At 36.5% G+C, this 21814-nt stretch overlaps 2 protein-coding genes across 2 annotated transcripts in view; both read left to right on the top strand.

Moving 5' to 3' along the window:
• The first annotated feature begins 1878 nt into the window (after positions 1-1878).
• Positions 1879-7423, top strand: kpna2 (karyopherin alpha 2 (RAG cohort 1, importin alpha 1)). Its single transcript, XM_065252872.2, has 11 exons — positions 1879-1974; positions 2143-2251; positions 2363-2503; positions 2604-2689; positions 2782-3050; positions 3137-3231; positions 5621-5884; positions 5967-6200; positions 6289-6471; positions 6564-6713; positions 7185-7423. Exons 2-11 carry the CDS (start codon positions 2186-2188, stop codon positions 7272-7274), a joined length of 1578 nt encoding a protein of 525 aa, XP_065108944.1. The 5' UTR covers positions 1879-1974; positions 2143-2185; the 3' UTR covers positions 7275-7423.
• Positions 7424-7585: 162 nt separating this feature from the next.
• The window catches only part of smurf2 (SMAD specific E3 ubiquitin protein ligase 2), a 72537-nt gene continuing 58308 nt past the window's right edge, over positions 7586-21814 (top strand). Inside the window, exon 1 of the mRNA XM_065252870.2 lies at positions 7586-8010. Within this exon, the coding sequence (XP_065108942.1) occupies positions 7959-8010 (52 nt within the window). The 5' untranslated portion in view covers positions 7586-7958. The remainder of the gene's footprint in view (positions 8011-21814) is intronic.

Raw genomic sequence — 21814 nt, forward strand, 5'->3', positions numbered from 1 at the left:
CAATGATGTTACAAACCTGTATAAATATGTTGTTTTGATTAGGGCTGGGCAAAACAAATCGATTTTTTGATTAATCGTTTTTTAAAACGTGGTCGATTAAAAATCGATTCTCAGAGAGCAAAATCGATTTTTTTTTCTCATATTTATTTCCACAAACATTGAACAGAGGAATGTAAGCATTTTAAATTTCGCAAGCAAGACGTGTTGTGGCTTTTAATTTCTTTTTATTAATTACCCACTTGTCAACTGCTGTTCACTGTTCTTTTTTATTAATATAGTATTTGTATTAAATCTATATTCATTGAGTTGAATCCAGAATAAAAACCTACCTGAGAACCGGAATCGAAATTTAATCGAGAATCGGAATCAAATCGATCTGTAACATCGGAATACCCAGCCCTAGTTTTGATGATCATGAAGGAAGATATTGTGAGGAATTTTTGTAACCAAACCGATAATGAGCCCCATTCACTTCCATAGTAGGAAAAAAGAATACTGTGGAAGTGAATGGGGCTCATGAACGGTTTGGTTACAAACATTCCTTAAAATATCTTTCTTTGTGTTTATCAGAACAAAGAAATGTGTACAGGTTTGTAACAACATGAAAGTGAGCAAATGATGACCCAATTTTCATTTTTGGTTGAATATCCCTTTAAAACACTTAACATTTTGTCTTGCTAATTGTAATAAAAAGCACACGGTAATAAACCACAAAAAATATTTTCCCATGTTTATAGTTATGGTTGTACCAATACATTGCTATAAACTACGGTCATTTTCTCTGTGAGGTAAACTTTTGTGTTATATTTTTAAATGCACTTTTTCAGTCTTGGTACAGAGTTTGTATGGCAATAACCATGTTTTGTTCCAATCTATGATTATATGAATAGAAAATACTTAAATAGATTCTGTATGTGCTATTTTCTTATTTGTTTGTACACTTTGGATTGTTTGTTTTAAGTCTAACAAACCAGGATCTAAATCTGACCTTTAAATCTTATTTTTTTTAATTTTTAGTAGTCTCTGAGATGACTGAATTAAATTCTTCATAAACGACTGACAAAAGTTGTGGTTTACCATTAAACAGCTGTGTGCGTGAGTCAAACCTTTCAAACAAAACACTTTGTATTATCCATAAGAGAACCGTTCCTTTTCATAACCTTTGTTTTTAACATTGGAGATTTGTCTCACTGTTATTCATTGCTCTGTATAAACTAGGTATACTTTTACATTTGTTGTGTTAAACTCGACATCCGTCCTTGTGCACGTTTTCCGACATGAACTTTAAAAAACATAACGTTTCGTCATCACTGTCTGCTTATCACAAAAATTACGCTCCTTTAGTGACACGTACCTTTTTTAATGAATGCCGTTTAGATTTGGTTCGTCTTAAGGTTGTTAAAAATATATATTAAAACACATTTGAAACGTGTTCAAGTAAATTTATGTTTTATGCTTTTCAGGACATGACGTCACTTGAGCGGTTTTTAAAGTTATTAAATATGGAGCCCATTTATTTAGAATGATTAAATATAAAGATACAAAGCGATTCTGCATTTGAACGACTTGATTAAAAAATAAGAATATACGCCTATGACAAATTAGCCTACACTGTTTTTATTTGAACATGGTTCATTTTCAACTTCCATATGAAAAGTGGAAAGGCATGATTGGATACATACAGCAATGCGCAGGCAGGTCGATGTGTGACATCGAAGTACCGCGAGAGTCATTCCAAAGCAGGGCTCTCGCGGTACTGTGATATCATACGCCGGTCGCTCAGTGCGCGCCAGACAGTTTTCTAATCAAATCTCGCGAGAACCTGTTCGCCACGCCTTCACTCCGGCTGTGCGTTTTTTAAAACGGTCCAATGACAGAATGCTTTTGCTTGAACAGACCAATGAGATTTTTTACCCCAGCGTTTTAAAGGTCTGTCTCATACTTACGCTGCCACAAGAGCTTTGGTTAGAAGCGGTAAGTTGGTGATTTACTTTTGATTATAATCGATTTTCATAGATTTGTTAACTTTAAATGTTGTTGCTAACTTTTATGTTAGTTTTGTAAAGAAACATCGTTGGGTATATTGTACGCACGCGCGTGTCTTTTTTTTTTTTACTAATTCGTTGTTTTTCTATGTTTTAGGTTGCATATTTCAAGATACTGTTATACATCGAAGATTAATAAAATGTCTTCTGCAAACGAGAACACCGCACGTCTCACCCAGTTCAAAAACAAAGGCAAAGATGCGACTGTAAGTGGCGTGCACGTTGGCGTAACGTGTTTTCGGCTTTGTCCATTTACTTAAATAACTTGTAATTCTCGGTTTGTTAAGATTTAGTTTGGTAAAATTTGTTGTTTTTAGGAATTGAGGCGTCGAAGAATCGAAGTCAACGTTGAACTTCGTAAAGCTAAGAAAGACGAACAGATCTTGAAAAGGAGAAACGTGAGCAGCTTTCCGGATGAGGCCACATCTCCCCTACAGGAGAAAAGTCAGAACTGTCAAGTATGTATTTTATATTGTTTGATTTAACAATCGCTCATTATTACTCCATAAACGAGCTATTAAGATATCGCGCATCATAAAACGTGTTCTGTCCGATCAGGCTCAGCATTGGACGGTGGAAGAAATTGTAAATGGTGTCAACAGTACCAGTTTGGATACTCTGCTTCAAGCCACCCAAGCTGCCAGGTAATAACAAGCAGATTATCCCAAGTCTACACAAAAATATGCCTGCATGTGAGTGTAAAATATGAACCATTTCTTATGCTATTCAAATACAGGAAGTTGCTGTCAAGAGAGAGACATCCACCTATTGACCGCATCATCAGTGCCGGTCTGATCCCAAAGTTTGTGAGCTTCTTGGGTTTGGTGGACTCTCCGCCCATACAGTTTGAGGCGGCCTGGGCTCTAACTAACATTGCATCTGGAACATCTGACCAGACCAGTGCTGTGGTGAATGGAGGAGCTGTCCCCGCGTTCATCAGCCTCATCTCATCCCCACACGCTCATATTAGTGAGCAGGCTGTCTGGGCTCTTGGAAATATTGCTGGTACGTGTAATGCATGTGAAACGCTTTATTTTGGGATGAAATTTTGGTTGCATGTTTATGAAGGAATTTTGTTCTCTTGTTTTTAGGTGATGGCTCGGCGTACAGAGACAAAGTCATTAAGCATGGTGCTATTGCTCCTCTTTTAACACTACTGGCTGTTCCTGACTTCTCTGCATTTGCTGTAAGTTGGTTAGAATAACTGATAAAAAGTAAAGCGTAATGTAGAGCCAACTGGTTGTTATCGCAATATAAACCTTGAAAGGGTGATCATGGTTTATGTTTCTGTAACAGCCAGTTGGATGTACATCAAAATTATATCCCGCTACTTGCATGGCTACACGCCAAATGAGAAGTGTCATAAGCCAAGACCCGAAATTCAAACAAGATGCAGTTTGGTTTAATTATTTGTAAATATAATCTCATAATTTAATATAAATATGCATAATTATTAACATGAGTATGAGGTTGTGTTATCAGCTTTAGCAATTATGTAAGGGATAATGTCAGGGCTCATTTCTGCCTATACAGTAGGGCTAAGTATCGATTCTGATATTCCAGATCGATTGGATTTCGGTTCACAAGCTATCAAATCCATTCGATTTTAATTTCCGATCCAATTCTCGACTTGGTTTTTATACTCGATTCAACTTGATGAATATAGATTATATAGAATATAATATTATAATATATTAGAATATAGACTGTATTAATGACAGGCTTGCCTCTTGCTCCTTGGTAACATCGCAACAAGGCAACAAAAAGAAGGGTGACGTCTAGTGGAGAAGACTAGTAATTAGATTAACTTTAAACTTTTGTTCAATGTTTGCGGAAATACAATTGGGGGGAAAAATCGATTCGTGGCCAGTGAGAATCGATTTTTGAATCAACCACGGAAAAAAACAGATTATCAAAATCTTTTTTTTTTTTGCCCAGTCCTACCTGACAGTGTGATACAAGGAGCTTATTTCGTGTTAACCGGCTGCCTGTACATTATCCTGCTTATTACATGGCTATATACTTCATGAGTAATGTACGGAACATTAAATATTCAGGGTTCCTGCGGGGTCTTAAAAAGTCTGAAATTTAGAAAGTTAAATCTAATGCCATAAAAAGTCTTAAAAATGGCCAGATTTTCATCCTAGGTCTTAAATTTAATTAACCCAAGTCTTAAATTTCTTACCTCCATTTATTCCCGAAAAGAATTGTCTGAAAAAATAAAATGGTAAATTAAAATGCTGTAGAACTAATCAGTTACGGAGGAAGAAAGTATTTGATGTGTGGGCCTCTAAAAAGAAAAGTTCTGCACTTCGCGTGTCACTGAATCTCACTTCAATCCAGTTTTTAATCTTTATTTTTTAAAGAGGATACGAATGTAGGCTATTATAATCCACGCAATTCATGCCATAAGCTATATTTCAGGTGTTGTGATCTGACTGTATACTGTTAGGTTTGGTGAGAAACAAACCTAAATGCAGTTTTTTTTATAAGCAAAAATATTTTCTGTGTTAATTTAACCAACTAGCCCGTGGCTTACCTGTGAAAAAATCAACACTGCTTTATTGAAAATCAACTTAAACAGTCAGCCATCGAGTCCCGAGCCACCAACAAGAAGTCAACTTTAGTGTTACACAGCCTACAAATGCAACCTCTGGGGCTACAGCCTTCGGATTTAGAAACGGCCTCGTTAGCAACACAAAACAAACCACGAACAGCCTTTTAATGGTAAATTTCCTTTTCATTTAATTATTGTTTAATTAGAAAGGCGAATAAATGTGATGGCGGTATAGCGCATATTTATGCATATAACGTATGGGTGGAGAAAGTGTAAAACAGGTTAACAAGGCACATATCAGCAGCTGACCATACTGATCTTCCCACATTAGTGGATTTTATTTGTAAAAAAAAAAGATATAATAAAAATATGCTTTGAGAATTTCTGAGATCATTGTGTAGCATTGGTCTTAAATTTCACGTATAATGGTCTTAAAAAGTCTTAAATTTGACTTGGTGAAACCTGCAGTAATCCTGTTTGAATTGAAATTTTATTTGATAATTTTAACGAGTGCAGACCTTCCGCAGGAAAAACCTGTTTACTTTTGGTTTGAAAATAAGACAAGACATTGAGATCTCATAACCACACTTTTTAGTATAATATTTAAAAAATATAATGTCATATGTTATAAAAAGACATTTATATTTAATTTTGTGTAATATTAAACCGTACCTGTTAAAATGAAGGCAGTTGTTATCTTGGGAAAAACATGCCTTGGAATGTCGCAACTGGCCAATCAGAATCAAGCATTTTAGAGTGCCGTGTAATAAGACTGAATAATAAACCTCAGAATGCTCTTACTGACCAATCAAAATCGAGCATTTTAAAGCACTGTATTACTTTGTTAGTGGTTTACATGGGTTGCAGTTCTTTTCTAATTTAAATTTTGGTTGTAAAGCAAAACTTTTTGACCACATGAGTTTGTGCTCAAGTATAGGATAAACTGTAGTGAGCATGATTTACCAGTAGGTGGCATCACAGCTTTAAAAACAGCCTGACCGGTCTTTTTCTTCTGCAGCCTGGTTACCTAAGAAACGTCACTTGGACCTTGTCAAACCTGTGTCGTAATAAAAACCCTGCACCTCCCCTGGAAGCAGTAAAACAGATTCTGCCAACCCTTATCCGTCTTCTGCATCACGATGATAAAGAAGTTTTGGCAGACACCTGCTGGGCCATCTCGTACCTGACTGACGGGCCTAATGACAGAATTGAGGTGGTGGTGCAGGCTGGTGTGGTTCCTCAACTGGTGAAGCTGCTGGGTTGCGGGGAACTTTCAATTGTGGTAAGAATTTTTCTTTCTTTACGTGACTTTCTTTACATTGCATTTGAAATATTCTAAAGGTGCCCCTTTGTTCCCCCTGTAGACTCCGTCACTGCGCTCCATTGGTAACATTGTAACCGGTACAGACGAACAGACTCAGGCGGTACTCGGTGCTGGTGCGCTCTCCATGTTTCCTGCTCTTCTGCGCCACCACAAGAACAACATTCAGAAGGAGGCCGCCTGGACCCTGTCCAACATCACCGCTGGCCGGGACTATCAGATTCAAGAAGTCATCAATGCTGGCCTTGTGCCTTACCTAGTTGATGTTCTCAGACGGGTATGTTGACCACATAGACGTGTAAAATCATTTGTAGGTGTGCCATACATCGTATCAAACTTCTCTCTCTCTCTCCTACTGTTTGCAGGGTGACTACAAGACCCAGAAGGAGGCTGTGTGGGCAGTGACCAACTACACCAGCGGAGGCACAATTGAGCAAGTGATTTACCTTGTTCAGGCCAACGTACTGGAGCCTCTGTTGAATCTCCTCTGCACTAAAGACAGCAAGACTATTCTGGTCATCTTGGATGCAATCACCAATATCTTCTTGGTATGATTGCTTTTCAGTCATTTTGGACAAGTTATGTTAATTGTTAAAATTGTCATTTTGTTTAAGTGTTTCCTTATTTGATTTTTTTTTAGGCTGGCGAGAAGATCAATGAAGTTGAAAAACTTTCCTTGATGATCGAAGAATGTGGTGGCCTAGACAAAATCGAAGCTCTGCAGACCCACGAAAATGAATCGGTCTACAAGGCTTCGCTTAACCTTATAGAAAAGTACTTTTCTGGAGAGGTGCGTTAAATGTTATTTTTAACCATTATCTAATTTTACTATGTTATACCATAGGCGTATCTTGACATTTAAGTTTGGGGGGGGCCAGACTGGTCTATTGAAGTATCTACCGGAATAAGTGCTATGATTTTTACAGCAAACTAGATAATTAAAATGAATAAAAACATTTGATGATTACAAAATATAAAATTAGTTAGATAACCCGGCTCTCCTACATCGGGATTGGACGGATGTATAAAAGAGCCGTAATTGGGTGGCACATTTTGATTAATACAGATATTATTACCAAATGTAAATTAATATGTATTTGTCATGGAATATAATTTATTTTATAACAATCCTTTTAGCCAGGGGGGGGGGGTCAGGACCCTCGCAAGCTCCGCCTATGCGTTATATATTAAAATATAATTTTGGCTTCATTTAAAAAATCTGCTTTTCCTCATTGTTTGTATTTTTGTCCTTAACTTGCAGGAGGAAGAGGATGAATGTGTCGCCCCTGAAGCTACGTCTGATGGCTACGCGTTCCAGATTAATGAAAACCAAAGCACTTTCAATTTCTAAAAACTTTGATCTGTAATATTTCTGTGCGATTGTTCTGTAAACCACTTGTCCTGTTCATTTGTTCGTCTTGCAGACTTCTTTCTGTGATCTGTACATACTAATCTGTTTCAATTTTATTTGTTGTAAATAAAAATGAAAAGAGAAAAAAAGATGTCTGTATTCAATCTAAGCTTAAAGCATAGCAACGTGGACTTATATAAGTGATCCACATATATGTTATAAGTGTGTGGCACGGCTCTTATGAAGCCTCTCCAATAATAACTAGCTCTGATGTCACCGTTGGGGCGGTTTGGTAGCTTAGCAGATGCCAGACACCTTACAAACCACATTTCCTCAATTCAGTCGCCTGTAGCCATAAACCTTTTTCCCCAAGGTCTCCTTGGAAGAAGGGCTGCAACCTTTATCAGCCATGCAGAGAACTTCACGCGCTCTTTATAAGCGGATCAGTGACGAGCTCTAGGATCTTTACTTTCGCAGACGGCAGAAATACGAGCAGTGTGTAACAGCCGAGCGAGAGTTGTATGAATGTAGACATGGCAGGGCAGTGCACATCCGGGCCACAGTACCGTGACTCCATTATTTTCTGTTCACTGTGAAACTGGCGTTGAGGGAAACCAAAAAGCAACTCTATCACACTCGACTCGTCTTTTTCTGACATCGTCCGCCTGGAGAAGGGAAGAGGACATGTCTAACCAAGGAGTTAGAAGAAACGGACCGGTAAAATTGCGTTTAACAGGTAAGAGATACGCAACATCGCACGGTTTCGTCCGAAACTGGCTAGCTGGCTAACCGCTACCGCTGTGAGCCATTGTGGCTTTAAATCTCAACGTTTTGGGTTCACGTGTATGTAACAAATCATCTCTGCTTTATCTGTGTATGATGAATTGTTGTTTTTGCCTCATAATACGCTATTTAAATGATGAGGCGCAAACCGAAACTGGCGGCTTGTTTCAACATTGTAGCGATGTTACGCTCTTTAGCAGGCGACGTCATAATGGAGCAACATACACGCGCAAACCCAACAATAATAACATTTCTTTTGCTTTCATTGTTTACACATTGTTTCCAACTGCTTATGTTGAGAGAAATGAATTTAGTAAAATAGGGCAAATACAGCTAAAGTTTACATAAACCAGCATGATGATGACTTGGAAGAGTGGTTTGACTAACGTGGTCTGCTGGTTTAGTGTTAATTATTTTCCAAACTTGCAAAGATAAAGAGTGCACGCTTGTTTATTTTTGTAATCTATGGCACTGTTTTTCAAAATGGAAATGTTTTGGAAATAAATGTTTTGGAAATCGTCTTGCTTTGATCATATTCTGCTATAGCATAATGCTAGTCCGTTAGGATTTAATATCATCGGTGTAACATTAATTGAAATGTTTGCACCATGTGATGTAAGCTATTGTACCAGTTATTAGTTATATATACTTAGAAAATTAGCGAAATGTAATCGCCTTGATGCTTGAGTGGTGCGACAACATTACTGTGCAGTATTTACTATACACAAATGTTAGCAATGTGTAAATAGATGTTTGAATGTTTTTGATGTTTAACTGGTGTTCATAGATACTAGATTTTTTTATTTGATTATTTTCATAGTAAGAGTGAAATTGTTTAACCACATTTTGTGAAAATCAAATGTATATGTGTGTGGATTTATTATATGTATCACGTATGTTGTGGTCATAATGTAATGTAATGTAGTATCTGTTTACTATGATCAGCCTGTAAGTATGCACTATGATCCTAATATTGTAGTATTCATCATGACCCAGCAGTGTTGATGTGGGAGGAAGTAGCTGTCTCTGAGACTGTAAGATTAGGCTGTGGCACTCTGGAGATGTCTGGCTCTCGCATATAGAAAGAGATCATTTTCCTCCCTAGTTGCTTAAATGAGCTATTTTCACTTCACAGTGGGTTGAAGTGAAAATTGACTTGTACAAAGACTGACCTTCTGTCTACTAGTAGTTTCCCACCATTTCCCAGTGCTATACTATATAAACAAATTACGGTAACACTTTACATTAATGTTGTATTTGTTTACATTAGTAAATCCATTAGCTAACAGGAACCAATCACGAACAGTATGTCTACAGCATTGATTAATCTTAGTTCATGTTAATTTTAGCATTAACTAATACATTTTTAAAATCAAAAGTTGTATCTGTTAACATTAGTTAATGGCAATTAACTAACGTGAAAAACTGCATTGGTATTAACATAAACAAGGATTAAAAATTTTTTTTTTAAATCAAAAGTTGTATTTGTTAACATTAGTTAATGCCAATGAACTAACATGAAAAACTGCATTGGCATACATAAACAAGGGTTTAAAAAGGATGATAAACTATATTGCTTGTTATGATACTAATGTTAACAAAAACAACCTTTATGTAAAGTGTTACCAAAATTACCTTCATGATCATGTAGAATTTATTATCACATTTAGGCATTTAACAAATGCTTTTATCAAAAAAAACAATTAAATATCAAGCGACATTATAGCGGATGTCGTTTAAGTTTATTTTTGTCCTATGCTTGGACGTTCATTGAAGGTCGATGTTGACTCACCCTGAAATGTATGACATTTAAAAAAGTTCTTTTATTTCCATTAATGGTTTTCAAGTTGACTATTTGAATTGTTCATATGTGACTTGTTACGTAAAGGAAAAATCAGATCTAAAAACATTTTCTGGTTTGTATTCCATAAGTCCAGTTTAAAAGGTTTCACATTAAAAAGATTAATTCATAGTTTTATGGATTTCTGGTGTAGCCAAAAGTTTCTCTTATTTGGGAGTACGGGATGAGCACTTTCTATTGATTTTACTTGTTTAATTTACATTTGTGCCATTGAACTTTATTAACTTAGTTGTAAATCTTAAACATGACAACGAGATTTGTTTAAAAATACTTTACTTACATTGCATGTTTTGATCTCTTAACACGTCTTGGTCTTGTTAATCCTGATAGATTACAATATTCTGTGGTAATCTTCTAGGTCACATTTATTTAGATTGAACTGTTCTAATACAAATAGTTAATAGTGATGCACCGATGTATCGGCCGCCGATATTTATCGGCCGATTTTTGATGAATTTGAATCCATCGGCATATCGGCAATAGCACGAGAAAGGCAGATACCAATTGTTTATTAATTAACTGCATAAAGAAATCCATTATATGTAAAAAAAAATTAGTTAATGATGTTAATAAAATAAATGCTGAATAGCAAAAACCACCTTTGAAGGTTGTCATGCTGTCTTATTATATTTGTTTTAGCTTGATTTGTGCCTCTCTTATTATGTTGGTCAGTTGAATGTTAATTAGATCCAATCCATGTTTAGTAACAATTATTTGATGCAGAAATAAACTAGCTAATAAACCAACTGTATAGTATTGTATACAAGTGTTTAATATCGGTATCGGCCAGAAGTTGTCTGTTTAAATCGGTATCGGCCCAAAAAATCCTATCGGTGCATCCCTAATAGTTAAACAAACAAGACTGGATGAGTTTTGAATGAGAGAAGGAGATGACAGCGCCCATGTTTGATGTACCTCCAGGATCAGCACTCATGCAAATTCCAAGTCTTTCCACTTGTAAAAAGCAGCCAAATTAAATATTTAAACTTGCACATTGTCTGATAGAATGCAATCGAGAGAGTAGTGGACGATTAGGGCTGTAGTCTTATGTTTATAGCAGCTGGCTACTGTTCAACGTCGGGTTTTATTGCTAATAGTCTGATATCATTGCCTGTTAATTACAGAGCAAATATGCAAGGTTCCAAGGGGCGAGCCTTGCGGGATCTCGTGCGTTTATGGAGCAGGGCCTTGCAGACCTGTGGTGCTGAGTGGCATTCGTGGAATGCAAACTCGTTGTGGAAATCAAGAGGACTCCCCATCCTCCTTTTTTTAACCCTCCAAATATGTCTCATAGCTAAACCTTTGTATGGATTTAATGATTTATTGCATATTATACCACTTTTTTTTACTGTAACCTGTCGTTGCTGCATCTTTCCTCAGTAGTATCTTTGTGTTAAGTGTTTTGCTCTGAATTGGTGAAGCAGGATTATAATATTATGTTTCTTTGGTTTACTCTGCATGGAACTAAACTTGCATTTGCATAGCTAGCTGTTATTAAGCAAAGCTTGTGACCTCACACAAGAAATGACGAAACAATTCAGAAGAAAAACATTTGGATGTGTTTTTGTAATAATAATTTGGAAAATGTAAAAATTTGTTTTCATACATATTGATCTTAGATTTTTGGACAGGGTAACAAATTGTTTGAGACTCATCTGTATACTAGCTACATTGGCGGGGGGCAGGCGGATATAGACATGCACTTTAGGGTAAACAAGGATGAAAAGTTGTCATCCACAAAGCTTAAGAATTGGAAAGTTTAAGAGTGGAATTTCCTGGAGTTTTACATCAGTTCTGTCTGGCATACAGTGTGAGTCACTTCACCATCATTCTCTGCCCTTCCTCACTGTGAGAACTGTTTCTGTGCAAATCCATGTGTGGTTTGGCATCTCTCCACTTTCCTTTCTGTTTTTCTTTATGCTTTTATTAACTCTTATATCACAATTACAGTTGTCTGGACATGCTTTACTGTAAATAGCACTGCCTTGTTGTCTTCTGGCTGTATACAATGATCGTAAAGGCTTTGGGTTTATTGAGTTTATGTTCTGACTGTGGATCATGTTGGTTTTCTTGCATTTGACCTAAAAATGAACATGGTTTCATTATTTACTCACTCTACTGTTATTTAAAAACATGCAATGATAAACATGATAATTACCAACTAAGATTCATATTAGGGATGCACAGATACCACTTTTTCCATTTCCGATCCAATTACGAGACCAGAAATCTAAGTATCGGCTGATACTAACAGCTGACAGCTATTTGATGTACTATGGCTTTTAATCAGTAAGTACTTATCGATCTGAAATCACTGTTAGTCTGAGTCGTTTATAACATGCATTTGAAAAAGCCACACTCATCAAACATAATCATTTAACAGGTATTTTATTATCATGAAAATACTTGAAAAGGTTTGAAGAACAGCAATATAAATATATCCATAAGCCATTTCCTGGAGCTGCGTGTCATATCTGCGTGTGTATGGTTCGTCGTCTACGCGCATATTGAGTTTCTGCACGAGAGCGCCCTCTGGCTTTTGGATGTAGCGGCATTTTACTGTAATTCATTGAGAAGCATAGCAAGCATCATCGGCCGATATATCGGTGCACCCCTATTCAAACAACAATAATTTTAAATGATTTACAAGTTACAAGAACATAAGTAATCATTAATCATGGCAGTGTTTAGGAGAACATATAATAGGTACGTTTGATCAAATAAGTAGGGTAAATATATTTTCCGTAATTGCGCAAAACTGTAACAGTAAAAAAGCTTTAGCCTGCTGATGTTTTTTTATAGTAAAAATATGTGCTTGATCATACCTACAGTTATAGTTTATTTGTATGTGTGTGAGTGACGCGTTTCATCTGTCTATTTCATCAGTGTTTTAAACCAGTTGCGAGTACAGAGTTTCCCTGAACTTAAAATATCTTTAAATGTGCGTTTTTTTTCACATAAAGCTATCGAGTGTATTAAGAAGACTTTAAATATAGTGCATAAAAAACGTGTATGGTGCTTTTATAATACTTTTTCCTTTTAATTGCTTGTCAGTAACGCACAGTATAGGAATTGGATTGGTTCTGTTAGTCCGATATCCGATCTTGCCAAAAAGCCTGGATCGGCCTCGATACCGATCTAGAATATCGCATCGGTGCATCCCTAATTTATATAGGGCTGTTCAATTAATAGTTTTTTGATTTATAAATTCGATTTTTTTTCAAACAATAAAAAAACCAAGATAATCGAGATAATACATTAGGGCTGCACGATTAATCGAAAAAGAATCACGATCTCGATTCATACATATAGGCGATCTTCATTTTAAATGACGGCGATTCACTTGCATTTACAGTATTTCCCTGTATTCAGTTTCTGCGTTCAAGTGTTCACGTATTTACATTACAACAACCCAAGAATATCAGTCAAACTTGCTAACACACACTCATACAGGGTAAAACCAAACCCTATTCATTCACTAATCAGACCCGATCGTTTCTCTCCTCTCTCTCATCTCATTTGCGGTGTTCCGCTGTCACTCGCGTGACGTATAACAAGGCGGCAGACCTAAACACAGTTGTTTACTTGGTGGATCTGGAGCGGCAATTTTCACAAAAAAGAGAGGATAAACGAGTGTCACTGTGGAAAATCCTGGTGGCGACGGAGAAAGTGAAGATGCAACAACATTGGTTTCGAAAAAAGGCAAGGAAATTATTTACCTCAGGCTCCGGACGTTTCTAAATCGGAAGGCTAGAACCTCAGGAGGTCGCATGCAGGCTGTATACGTCATCAAGCCTGGTTCATTTGAGTCAACGGAGCATTACATTCGCAAGTCATTAACATACTTCAACAATTTATTATTAACTAAAAATATTAGTCATCTTTATAACGTTAATTGTTAATATTCTGAAATTAGACAGTCTTTATGATGCGCAGTTTAGAAATGCGACCTCCAGAGAGGCTGCAGCCTTCACATTGAGAAACGGCCTCTTTGCGTTCCCCATTAGAAAGGGTTTTTCGCACGAGGGGAACATTGTTACATGTCTGCGTTTCTCTCTGATGCCTCAAAATGTTGATCTTTTAGTCTTTTAAAGGTTTAACGTTAGTGTTTTTAAAGTTTTAAGGTTGGCCAGTTTGATAGTACAAAAAGCACAGGTGCAATTTAACAGCTAACAAATTTTAAATTATTCTAAATTTTAAGGGGTCTAAAATAAGAAAAAGAGACTTTTAAGAAACGTTATTATAACTGAAAGTCCTGTAGCACATTTTTTAGTTAAGTGCATAATGAATGTTTTTGTTAAAATAAAGAGAATCGGGTGAGAGAATCGGGATCTCAATTCCCATGGAAAAAATCGGGATTCACATTTTAGCTTGAATCGTGCAGCCCTATAATACATTAATTGTGCGATTTAAAAATAAATTGTGTTCCGCTGTGCCGATGTGTTTGTAAGGCACTTCAAAGGCACCACTGCTTTGCCACATGTAGCCCGTCGCAAAACTTGTAATTGACCAGTAATTGATATCAGGTGATATAAAAACAGCCAATAGTCATGGCTGAGATATCCTGTCAATCAAAAGAAAACTTGAAAATGCAATGAATTTGAGCTCTGTATAGAAATTTTAAAGAAACATCACTAGTTTAACGTTCAATATTAATGGTCATTATAAGAATGAATAACATTCAGAAAATGCAATATTCAGAATATCGGCAGATTTCAGTCGGAATAATCATTTATCGTAACGGTTTACAAATGTAATACCAGTGCATTTCTAGAAAAAAGGTTAACTTAATGCATGTTTTCGAAGTCACAGAGCAATTCTGTTAAATAATTGTGATTATAATTTTTACCATGATTGAGCTGCCCTAGATTCATTTGTGCATGATATTTCAAGGAAATAAACTTGATCATTGTAATTAAAATGGAAGTAACTCAAAGTAAATAGATTGCAAACACTGTTTCATGTTGACTTTAAGCACGCAACAGTTATTACGTCCAACGCTGAATTTATGGTCTACAGCTGAGATTCTGACATTGACTTTATTAAAGAGAGTTTAGATGAAAGTGTTCATTTGGCAGACAAGTTTATTTGAGACAATTGTCCTTGTCTAATTGTGATGTAATAGTCAATGGAATGCCACGAGAATTTGGACTTCATTCCAGCCATGTGGGTCTCCAGACGGAGGCCCTGATAAAAACACCATGTTTAGCTGCATATGGCTGCCGTCGGTGCTGCCAAATTTCCGAATTGCATTCTAGCGCCGAATTTAGAGGGCAGGGGAAAACAAATCGAAAGCAGGCGAAAAGAAAGCGCAGTAATTGCGCGCCATTTGTAAACGTTTTTCTTCTTCGACCGAGAGCTTTCCAATGATTGAAATCGTTCCACCAATTAATAGACTGAGACTAAATTTCCTGTTGGTTCAGCTGCTCTGCTTGAAGGCAGAGACGGTTCTGCTTACAAACCGCTGCATCTGAACTCCAGCAGCCAGATAAGAGCTACAGCTGCCATGAAAATGCAGACGGAGACCTTTTAAATACGAGTCTGCGCAGAGGGCTACACCAACTGCTGCGCTGTGCAATAGTTCAGAACAGGTGTAAGGATGGAAGTGTTTATGTTTGTTATTCAGGTCTGAGAGCACTAATGTGGTCTGCTTTCTGTTTTTTTAAACATTGATAGACCGGGTTAGAAGGGGGAAACGTGATCTTGGATCAGGAACTGGCTTGTGGTCCGATGCCAGCTGAGACAAGTCTGTGTATGACTTGCACCGCGTCTGGCTGAAAATGAAAACATTTGGCTAGACGTTCCTCATTAGCGCTCTCTGATTCTCAAGATCAAGGGCAGCTTGTAAAATACATAGATTTTTTATGGCTAGCTGTGCATATATGGTAATAAACTTGCATAGACTGAGTTAGACCAGAGCGATATGGTGATATCTGATTTTTTTTAGTACTGCATAAAAAATCTGGTTGTTTCTTATAAAAAGACTGAGAAATGATTATACTATTGCTAAAACAACATATTTAATAGTGGCCTAAGCCTATATATAATAATTTATACTTATTTTCCTAAGCCTATATATAATAATTTATACTTATTTTCAACCCAGCATTGGGTCAGAAAGGGACAAACTCAGATAATGTTTATATTTTACCAAACAATGGGTTGAAACAACCTAGCAGAGGTTAAATTACAACCCAACAGGTTGGGTTTGCGCTTTTTTATCCAACGCTGGGTTGAAAATAACCCGGTATTTTAAGTGTAATAGGCTCATTATTACAACATTGACATTACTGAAATCAAATTGCTAATGCATTTTAATATGTTACATTTCCAATTAAAATAATTATATTGTGAAAAAAACTTTTAGCATAATATAGAGTAAAGTTTGTTTGTTATGTGAATGCGAACATGTCCAAACGATTAAATGCACAGCCTAGCAAAGCATAGTTTATTTGACTCAAACATGTACACAGACTTTAACTCATGCACATTGCGAAAACATGCAATGCCCCTCCTGGGGCTAGCGCATGCGCAACCTTACGCATGCAAAGTATGTACGGTTACAAAAATCTGGCGTTGCTTGTATGATGCACACATACTATTTCTATGACAAAATTAGCCTCATGCAATGTACACGGACCCCCGCGTAAGTGTATAAAGTGAAGTTCTAACTTAAAGGAATATTCCATTTTCTTAAAAGAAAAATCCAGATAATTTACTCACCACCATGTCATCCAAAATGTTGATGTCTTTCTTTGTTCAGTCGAGAAGAAATTATGTTTTTTGAGGAAAACATTGCAGGATTTTTCTCATTTTAATGGACTTTAATAGAGCCCAACACTTTTCAACGGAGTTTCACAGGACTATAAACTATCCCAAACGAGGCATAAGGGTCTTATCTAGCAAAACAATTGTCATTTTTGACAATAAAAATAACAAATATACACTTTTAAAGCACAACTTCTCGTCCAGATCCGGTCGTGATGCGTCAGCGTGACCCCACGCAATACGTCATGACGTCAAGAGGTCACAGAGGACGAAGGCGAAACTCCGCCCCAGTGTTTACAAGTGTTGAGAAAGAGGACCGTTCCTACGTTGTTGTATGTCAACTGATACTAATTAATGTCTTTGTGTCAGTTTATTGTTTACAATGGTCCGCAAATGTGCGTTTTAAAAATGTAACACGTGACCTCCCTACGTCACTACACATTTACATTAGGTCGCGCTGGACCGGATTTAGACGAGAAATTGTGCTTTAAAAGTGTATATTTGTTATTTTTATTGTCAAAAATGACAATCGTTTTGCTAGATAAGACCCTTATGCCTCGTTTGGGATCGTTTATAGTCCTTTGAAACTCCGTTGAAAAAAACTGTTACGTGTTGAGTTAAGTGTTAATTGTTGGTGTCTATTAAAGTCCATTAAAATGAGAAAAATCCTGCAATGTTTTCCTCAAAAAACATAATTTCATCTCGACTGAACCAAGAAAGACATCAACATTTTGGATAACATGGTGGTGAGTAAATTATCTGGATTTTTCTTTTAAGAAAATGGAATATTCCTTTAAGGTTAATATGCTTAAGGTGTTGATCACTCATAGGTCCTTTATATTAAATATATAACAAAACTATTTTTCTTGACCACGCTCTCTCATTCTAGTTTTTCATTCTTGTTTTGTCATTTCAATTTAATTTAATTTGTCTTTTTGTTGCTTTTTATGTTCCTTCGCTGATCATCTTCATTGCAATAGACTTCAGCCGGCTTTAAAGCATGACATAATGAGACGTCATGCCAACTTGTATTTAAACACACTTAAACTAATTGTCTTTGTTTGACAGCAAGGTTAAGGTCGCATAACTTGCTCACCTCGGTTTGTGTGTCTGTTTCTTATTACTTCTGTAGACCCTCAGCTGTGTTGGAGATCACACAATGATTTGTTCTGTAATATCGGCCCGGTTTTCACCTCTTAATCTCATATGTAATCTTAAAGCTACCATCTACTTTCATCTAGAAAGCCTGATGAGTATTTCCTATGGTGATTTTATGATACGGATGTACATTAAGTAACAGTTTTATGTAGGTATATATACCGTGAGATTGAAATCTAGCCCATGTTTTAAACTGTTTTAAAGTCAGGTCCTTCTTATATAGTGAGCAGTTCATGTCTTTTGCAAGACTGGTTCAACTCAAAGTGACTTCAGTGAGATCAGACGTAAACTTCACCATCTCAGGTAAAAGTGGGCTTGTGTTCGTGAGCCACACACACCGGTGGTCTCGATTGGGAACAGATCTTAATGTTTACCTGTAGCAGCTCCAAGTGCACCTAGGCCGTCTTCCAGACTTCCTGTGGTCTGCATTGTTTAGTCTGAGTCCACTGCACCAGACCTTCATCCAGCAGCGCAGAACGTCCTGCTTGTAGTAGGTTTTCCTTTTATTTAAAGTGTTAAAAGTCTGCGTTATATGGCCCACAGCTTCGGGTATTTACATTTTGTAATGGATAGTTTCCTTTCTTAATGCAGATTAGTCAGCAGTACACAATCGCATCCTTATTCGTAACATTTTTCTGAGGCAATTTCGTATATATTCATACAATCTCACTTGTGTATTGTATTACGATCTGCTTTTTGATCACCATACGTTTTTGTACGTTTCCCATTCTTGGGATTTTATACTAAATCGCCATCTCGTGAAATAGTTACGTTTTAAGATTGAGTTGTTTATTTACAATAGCGCACATTAATGTCATCTTAACCACAGAGGATTGTTTGTGTTGCATAAAGCACCATTCGGTTAATATTTATAAGTGGAAAAAAATACATTTCATATAAACATTTGTATCTTGTATATTTCTTTTTGTGCTAGTGAATTAATAAAACCAATAACGCATCTGAGAATGACCAGTAGGGCTGTGTTGTATCACGGTACAGGGGTTGTTGTGTACGATACAATACGGTGCATTGCAATGCTGTAAGGTTGTCGTATATTTGGATACCGTATTTTCCAGACTATAAGTCGCTTCGGAGTATAATTCGCATCAGTCAAAAATGCTTTTGAAGAGAAAAAAACATGTATAGTCCAGTACTACTTATATGTCGTGTTTATTTAGAAAATTATTTCACAAAATCCAAGCCGAAGAATAGACGTTTAATCTGGAAAGGCAAGTTATTCAACTAAACAATAGCACACAGAACAGCAGGTTGAATAGGTGTCTGTTAGGGATGGGCATTCGATTAAATTTTTTTAGTCGATTGTCGGGAGAATTAACGATCGACTATCGATTAATCATTAATATTTTTATAATAAAAAATAATTATTTAACTTTTGTTGAATTCAAAAATACAGTGTGTTTTCCTCCATGAGACCTTTATTACAAGATCAACTTGTGGCAAACAGTTAAACTACATTTAGTTAGACAAACGGAACATATATGCGCTTGAATATGCGGTGCTCTAAAGCAGCGGAACCTGCAGCTAGGAGCCGCATTCTTAAACAGGGACCTCATTTGTTCCAAAAAATCATGACCTCTTCATGATTATTTTTTTAAAATAAAAACGGAAGGTCACAGATAACGAAGTATGGTGTCAAATATTGCACCCTGGTGGTAAAATGTTGAATTGCTGCCACACAATGAAATTAATTTAATTGCTTCAAGACACACGCTACGCTAGGCACCGCAACCTGCATTAGATAAAAAAAGGATTTGATTAATCAATAACAAATTAACGTCATCGACTAAATTATTAACGATCAACTATCGATCATCGATTAATCATGCCCATCCCTAGTGTCTGTACATGTTATTGTAATATTACCATTTATTCACCGAACACAATAGCATATCGAACATACCTAGGAGGCTGAATAGGCTAAATTAACATGGCAATCAAGTTCAAAAAGTTCCCGAAGTCATTCCACATCACTGAATCCTTTGAATTACATAAATACAGGAGCACCATATAGCGGACTCTCGCGGATGTAGATGGCAATGTTTTCTCTTAGTTCATATAAAATAATTTTGACGTATAAATCGCACCTGACTAGAAGTTCCAGGACCCGCCAAACTATGAAAAAACTGTGACTTGTAGGCCGGAAAATATGGTATTTCTTGTTTTGGAAATAGAATAGGATATAATTTTAGGAACGCTGTTATTAGCGATAAGAAGACTGCTAGCAGTAGTGGTGTAAACTCAAAACAACTGCCATAAATCTTGTATGATTAAAAAAAATCGGTATTGCGTATTAATTTTCTTTTTTTTAAGAACCAATACAGTATCTCAAACTAAATATCCTGATGTGTATCAATATTTTTTACACCACTAATAAGCAATATTTTAAATATATAGCCAGCCACGGCTAAAAGGAAAGACTGTATTTGCAATATAGCACGTCGTCTTGTACCTTTATTGCTTAAGTATGTCTTATCTCAAGTTATAAATTATATTATTGTTGAGATTATTATTACTAATCTTCTGTTACTGATTTTTATGAAATTGTTATGAGATTATTATTATTATTATTATTATAAAAACCCATTCATCTGTGTTTTATAGACCAGTTTTGATTTTTGACTTCTCAGAGTTCATCTGCAAGGTCTGCTGGTCAACCAGTATGGTCTTTCTGGTGAAGTTTAGGTGTGACATCCCAACACTAGCATAGCTGGGTACCACTAATGGTCTTTCTGAGGGAATTTTCCAAAGACGTTTTTTTTGTCATGGATTTAAGTGCTCATTTTGATCAAATCCTTTCCTGGTATAATTGTAATTATAATAATATGAGATCTTTGATGAAGTGAATGATGCCTTCATTAATTTAAGTTAATCAAAAGTTTAACACACTTAAACTTTCAATCAACCTGAAAGTGAGCAATCACGGAAAATCTTCGTTTTAAAATTTCTGAACTTCTCCCAAATTGGTTTAGTGAAATCATGTTTCTGGGGTTTTCCCTTCACCTTAAATCTCAAACTAGTTCGAACGGTGAAATCAGCTGTTTGTTGTTGGCGAACCGCGATCCTTAGCAACAACGAAAGACATTTTCAAGAAAATTTGTGTGGTCAATTTCTGCAGAAAACCACATGCTTGTCAACTATAATATCTTTGGCACGACGAAGGAACGCTGATCTGAGACTGAACTGCTAATGTTCCCCAGCTATCTTTTGTTTGATCTGACTTGTCGGCCAAGATGAACGCAGTTACGTTTGGCTGTGCAACTTATGTTGTTGACTGTTGGCACAGTTATATCATCATATTGATCATGTTATATCGATAATTTTGTACTTTTTTGGCAGCGTTCGTTCTTGTAAATCCCCCAGTGCATCGAAATCTTGAATAAATATTACGATTGATGTATTTTGAGGTTTTTATGTATTAGGGGATTTATGAGACCTAAATCTATGGGCTAAAATAGGTTGGAGTTGTTTTGAATCACGCAAGATTCTTTTGCATTGTGCAAACTCACAGAAGCTTTAAGTATCCCTGTGTAAGCATATCCTGGGATTTATGGATGTGATTCACAGTCTGGGAGGGCAACCACAAAAGAATTTTGGGATATCCACTGATGGTCATTGAATATTCTTGCTTGTATAATCCACAATTTGTGACTCAGTGGTCTTTCAGACCAAAGATATCCTAAAGACGACCGACTAACAGACAGACGTTCGACGTACTAAAGAAAGCTGTAAAAAATAGATTCCGGAAAAGCGATCCTGGCTGATAATGTCTCCTTTAACACCTTAGCTTTCTGGAACGTAAAAGGATCTTTCAGGTTGGTTTATCGTTCGGTTCTCTGTTGCCGTACGTGCCACTCCTTGCCACAGATAAGCTTGCCTCTTGACTCAGACGTGAGCTCGGGCCAAACAGGATGCCAAGAACAGGCCTAATGAATGAGATACCAAGCAAGTA

Source organism: Paramisgurnus dabryanus, chromosome 3, assembly GCF_030506205.2.
Source record: "Paramisgurnus dabryanus chromosome 3, PD_genome_1.1, whole genome shotgun sequence".
Taxonomy (NCBI): domain Eukaryota; kingdom Metazoa; phylum Chordata; class Actinopteri; order Cypriniformes; family Cobitidae; genus Paramisgurnus; species Paramisgurnus dabryanus.

Coding starts and splice junctions, on each gene's coding strand:
- kpna2 (XM_065252872.2), top strand. CDS start 2,186: ATGTCTTCTGCAAACGAGAACACCGCACGTCTCACCCAGTTCAAAAAC. Junction 5,885..5,966: donor GCGGGGAACTTTCAATTGTG/GTAAGAATTTTT, acceptor TTCCCCCTGTAG/ACTCCGTCACTGCGCTCCAT. Junction 6,714..7,184: donor AAAAGTACTTTTCTGGAGAG/GTGCGTTAAATG, acceptor CTTAACTTGCAG/GAGGAAGAGGATGAATGTGT.